Genomic DNA, 5,651 nt, shown 5'->3' on the forward strand with positions numbered 1-5,651 from the left:
TCCTGTGTGCCTCCCAACATCCAGGTTCTCAATTCAGACATGCAGGAGGTGCCCTTTTTCTGCTCTTGTCCTTGTCCCCCACCCCTGATGCAGCAGACAGTCCTGTCTGTCCGGTCTCCACAATATACCAGGACCAGCCTCTTGTCCGTTTCCACTGACTCTAGACCACGCCATCCCCATCTTTTGTGTGGATGCCTGCCATGGCCTCGTCCGTTCTCCACACCCTCCAGAATGATCACTAAACACGCACATCGGAGCATCTCACCCCTTCCTCAAAATCTATGTGCATTTGCCGTGTCCTCTTTAGGCTCAGACCCCACCTGTCACGGGGCCTCTGGGCCCTGTCCCCCTCACCCACTCTGTTCCAGGAGTGCGCTTGCCTTTCCCTCCACAGGGGCCTTTGCCTGAACGCCCTTCCCTGCTGCCCCGAGTTCCCTTCACACGCTCACCCCAGTCGGTCTGATGCGGCCCCCTCCCCTTGTCATGTCCGTCTGTCTCGAGCGCACATACCTTCAGGCTGGGATTGCCTTGGCTCACTGGCTGCGGGATCTCCAGTGCCGGGAGGTAACAGGAAGCCTGCTGAACAGGGGAAGGTGACCTAAGTGCTTGTTGTGGCCCCAGCCCCACGGTCAGCACTCGAGGCATGTTGTCTGCTTGTCACGTTCCAGAAAGTGAGCAGTTTGTGGCGATGTCACCTCTCTGTCTCCGGGAAGAACCACTCTGCTGCGTACAGCTGTTTTGCTCCCCTTTGTTTAACCATAACTGAATGTGCTGTGTCCCCCTGAGTGTCCCTGTGTCCCTAGGCAGCGGAGCTGGTGGCGGAGAACTGCGAGGCTTACGAGGCCCACATGAGAGACGTGCGCGACTACCTGGAGGAGCGGCTGGCGGTGAGGACGGGCGGGCAGCCCGGGGAGCAGGCGGCACGGGGTCGGGAGGAGCGGTGTGGGTTGAAACTCAGTCCCCAGGGAGCTCCGGGAACAGTCAAGGCCTGAGGAAGGCTTAGATGACGGGACGTAAGCCCGAGCCAGAGGCCCCGAGGAGGCTGCAGACCAAGTGTCTTTTCACAGACACACGACACAGATACACCAGATGTGTAAACATGCTTAACGACCATGTGAAGAACTGCCAGTTGTATTTAGAACTGTTTTCTCCAGATTAGCTTTGCTTTCCGCAGTCAGTCTTCCTCACCATTAAAGGCAGGTGTTTATCAATAAGACCATCATTTTCTGGGTTGAGGTTGAGGGTTTGTTTCCAGAAAGTCTGAAGTTCAAACAGCTGTTGCGGGGCCGGCCTCGGAAACGGTCACTGAGTATGTCATTGACTTTTTCAGGCTGAATTTGGTAAGAGAATCCGTCTGAACAGCCGGTTCCCAGGCACCGAGCGGCTCCCCAACACCTGTAACTTCTCCATCCAGGGACCCCAGCTCCAAGGTGACGACTGGCTCCTGCCCTCCCTGGCATGGGTGGCTGCGGGAGCCGGCCCGGGGGCACTGGGCTCGGCGGTGCTGTTGGGGGGCGGAGGGGGTGCTGGCCGAGGGCCGGTCACCCCCCTGGGCTCTGGGCACAGCCACTTCCTTCTCTCCCTGACCCGCTCAGAACTCCTACCCTGAAAGCTGTCACAGAAGGAGATAAAATTAACTGGATTTTAGACTAGTTGGTCCATTTTTGTCTGCAACTTTTACAAAATATTTTATGAGGGTCAGGGGAAGTAGAGGTAATCAGGTGAACTCGCCTTGAGTAAAGCTGAAGTGCAAATCTGCGGGTTTCATTTGTTCCTGCAACACCAGCCTCCCAGGCCGCGAATGTTAGGATTCGGGTCGGAGTACTGTGCTCCGGGTTGGGAGTACTCTGCTTCAGGTTAGGAGTACTCTGTTCTGGGTTGGGAGTACTCTGCTCCGGGTTAGGAGTACCCTGCTCTGGGTTAGGAGTACCCTGCTCCGGGTTGGGAGTACCCTGCTCCGGGTTGGGATTGCTCCTACTCGCGCAGAGCTTGGCTGCCCTGAGCCCTAAGGCTGGCGCCCAGGCGTTAGGCAGTCTGTTTATCTGGAAGGAGTTACGGTGGCCCTGAGAGCTCGTGTGAGCCCATCTGCGGAGCAGTTTGACTTCTTAGAAGAGACCTCCTGGGTCACCCCAGAAACGGAGCAGCGAGCTGGGGCCCTGAAGCAGCCCCCAGGCCACCTCACTGGGGCTGGCGGTGTTCCCACTGGGAAGAAAGCACGGGCTCAGGCCCGGGTCTCCTCGCTGCAGGAAGGGAAGTTCCTCTAGCGCCTTCCTCCCTTTCTCTGGGGGCAGACTTCTTTGTTTTCTGTGATGACCTGTGTTAATTTAAATGAGACATTCTCATTTAATGAAGTTGGCCATCATTGATTTATTTTCTTTAATCTCTGTGCTGGTGAAAGAAGGCGGAGGTGCCTTCTAGCTTAACAAAGACAGCTCCCAAGTCTCTCCACCTTTAGGAAACAGGTGTAAATTTAAATACTGTCACCAGGACAACACATTGTTAAGCAAAGCAGCTAAGCAGAATTCTGGGTGTCCCACTGGAGAGTGGATCGATACAGCATTTTCAAGGCCAGTTTTATGAGGCAGAAGAATGTCTGCTTTTCTGCAGCCTGGGGTCGGGCGTGGGTGGAGGGATAGCACTCTGCTGCGCTGTCTCACCTGTGGTCAGAAGGGCCTGTGCCCAGGGGTTCCATTAGGTGGCACGAGGTGGGGAACCTCCAAACTTGCAGCAGAGAAGAGGTAGCCCGGGCATTGCAGGTGGGGCCCCACCCAGACTCCCCCTCAGGGGACTGTGCTCTGTCTCCACAGGCCGCTCGGTGCTGGCACAGTGCAGGACGCTGCTGGCCAGCGTGGGGGCTGCATGCCACTCGGACCACGGAGACCGGTGAGTGCTCTCTGCGTACTGGGTGGCATCCAGGCCACATCCAGGCTCCAGGCACCTGGCAGCTCTGCAGCCCTGCAGGAACGCGGAGAGTGACAACACTGCAGGGCCAGGGGGCCGGCGTGCAGCCTCAGTGTGTGTGTGTGTGGGGGGTACTCTGCCTCGTGTGTGGTTGTGTGACCCCTCTGAGAACCAAGACTGATAAACGCCTTGGGCACGAGAAGCCCTGTACCCCTGGCCCAGCCTTGCGGGCCCAGCAGCTGCCATCCTGCCTCGGGGCTCCCAGGGGTCGGGGGGCTGTGCCCGTGTTGCCGAACCGAACTTGGGTCCCCTGCCCACGCAGTAAAGCCCGTCTACTGGCACCGGGTCTTGGGGAAGGCAAGTGCTGCGGTTGCTGCAGGCGCCAAGCAAGGAGCCCAGGCCGCTGGCGCTTGCCCGCCCTGGCCGTCGCTGAGATGGGCTTCAGGAAAGCGCTTGTAAAGGCCGGGTGAGGGGGCAGCAGCGTGTGTGATCGCTCGCGCACAGCTCTGACTGGTTGATGGTGAGGTCCCAGGACAGGGTCACGGGGAGCTCCAGGAGTCCTGAGGCCTACGAGCTCATGGTCATCAAGGAGTTACCGTCTTCCCTTTGGTGGGGCTTTCACACCTGTTAAGCATCTCAGGACACGTGTGGGATACTGTTACCTGGGTGCTTCAGAGAGGCCCTGCCGCAGAGAACATGGGGGGGTCTGCCCCCGAAAGGCCCCCCAGGGTCTTGCTCCGTTCACCGGGAAGGGCCCCGGGCCAGAGAACAGGGAGGCTTTGAGCTGGACCCTAGGGGGCGGGTGGAGGGGTGTGTGTGGCAACACGGCAGCCCTTCTGACAGCTAACCCGTCTCCTCGCCCCCGCAGGCCGTCCCCGGTGCTGCTGAGCTGCGGTGTCCCCTTCGAAGTGGCCAGGAACGCCATCCGGCTCAGCGTGGGCCGTGGCACCACCCGGGCCGAGGTGGACCTTGTCGTGAGGGACCTGAAGCAGGCAGTGGCCCGGCTGGAGGGCCAGGCCTAGCGCCGAGGGCGGAGCCAGGATGGGTCGTCCTGCCCTGGAGCGAGAGGGCCCCAGGCTCCCTCCTGTCTTGGTCCGTGAGCGTGGGCCTGCAGGGCGCACAGACCCCACCAGTGCTGCCGGGCTGACGCTCTCGTGGGACTGTCATTGTCGCCGCTGCCGGCGGTGCCGTCTAAGTGGAAGCGCCCTGGCTGCATCCGCGCTCCTTGCTGGGAGGCGCGGCGAGCTCGTCATTAGTGCCCTCTTCCTGGGAGGCGGCATTTTTATCCGAAAGATAAAATCCTAGTATTTTACAATCGATGTCAGTTGCTATCATGAACATAGGAAACCTGAGTTTTGGCTGCGATCCTGGCCTGCCGTACATGTCTGCAGGGGCCAGCCTCTCCTCACCCTCAGGACCCGTCTCAAGCCCCCCACTTCCCGGGCCTACCATCCTGACGAGGCCATGCCGCTCATTCAGCCGTCGGTCACGGGGCGCCTCCCCACCCAGTGCCCAGGCCCTCCCGTCCTTCCCTTTTCAATCTCAGGGCTTCAGCTCAGCCTCAGGTCACGGGGGCCGCTGCTCATGTGATTCTGGGTCCCCCCTGAGGTGGGGAGTCTTTCACTCCCCCTCAGCTTCCGTCTCGGCTGTACTGGCAGAAGGGTGCTTTGGTCCTCGCGAGTGCTTTGTGGTCTGCTTCACATCAGACGGCACGTCTTACGGAGACGCTTACATAGGAATGAGTTTTTAATTGAGTAATGCTTTTAACGCGTAGTTTTAAGGGGCAGAGAATTAACGACATTGAAGAAACAACTGTCAGAAATTAAATGAACTTACAAGTGATTTCAAGGCTTGTTTTGCACATTTTGTGGTTTTTCTAGTGGGTGCTTCTCATGCGGGCACCAGTGTTGTCTGCACCAGCTGTTGGGGTAGGGTGTGTAACTGGGCTTTAGCTGAAGAAATGCAGCTTGAGATCGTGTCTCTGGGAGCCCCTGGAAAATAGATCCCTGACGTGAGGCGTTCTGCCGCCTCCTGGCAGCGGCATGGTGCCTCGATTTCCTCAGCAAAGAACTATGGGGGACAGTCTGGAAAAAGACACTTGCCAGCTCTGAAGAATGCTCTTGGGACTTCTAGCTGCAGCCTCAGAGACTCAGTCCCTGTGGTTGGAGGGTGGGCTGAGGGAGCCCTGAGACCCTCAGCCTTAACTCAGAGGTCTGCCTGTCCAGAGGCAGGGCCCGGTGCCTGTGTCACTGGCCCTGCAGAGCTGCCGCTGCCCAGGGATGCATGGAGCCTCCCAGGCCTCGGGGCAGCGGAGGCCAGGGGCCAGCGTGGATTCCCCAGGGGGACAACACGGCCAGAGCACAGAGACTCCACCACACCTGGTAGGTAGTTCCCCAGAAAGGGCCCCACTTGTATGGGTCTGCCCTCCCGTAAGCAGAGTCTCCCAGGTGGCCTCCCCATGGGCCAGCCCGGCCCTCCTGGTGGCGGCCCCCAGCCCAGGGAGAGCAGACGCTAGAGCGCACTGCTTTGTGGAAAGGACGCCATACTGGGAACATTCATTAGATGCAGCAAGTCCACCCCGGCCCTCGCTCCACGGGAGGAAGAGGGCACTCCAGCCACAGGGCAGTGCCCGCTGGCCAGTCCCCACCCCCTGACCTGAACCCGGGGAAGGCCCTTCCCCTGCGCCCTCTGCCCACTGCAGTTCCAGGGGCCATGGGAGTGGCTTGGGCAGGACTTCGAGGCCCAGTCCC

General features: G+C 59.5%; 1 protein-coding gene across 3 annotated transcripts in view; it reads left to right on the forward strand.

The window, feature by feature from the left end:
* SCLY (selenocysteine lyase) overlaps positions 1-4,743 on the forward strand; it is a 29,037-nt gene extending 24,294 nt beyond the window's left edge. For all 3 annotated transcript variants that reach the window (XM_010996313.3, XM_031452528.2, XM_031452527.2), the window contains 4 exons: positions 804-887; positions 1,331-1,430; positions 2,808-2,883; positions 3,770-4,743. In XM_010996313.3, the coding sequence (XP_010994615.3) occupies positions 804-887; positions 1,331-1,430; positions 2,808-2,883; positions 3,770-3,923 (414 nt within the window). In that variant the 3' untranslated portion in view covers positions 3,924-4,743. The remainder of the gene's footprint in view (positions 1-803; positions 888-1,330; positions 1,431-2,807; positions 2,884-3,769) is intronic.
* Positions 4,744-5,651: the final 908 nt, after the last annotated feature.

This window comes from Camelus dromedarius, chromosome 4 (genome assembly GCF_036321535.1).
Source record: "Camelus dromedarius isolate mCamDro1 chromosome 4, mCamDro1.pat, whole genome shotgun sequence".
NCBI lineage: Eukaryota > Metazoa > Chordata > Mammalia > Artiodactyla > Camelidae > Camelus > Camelus dromedarius.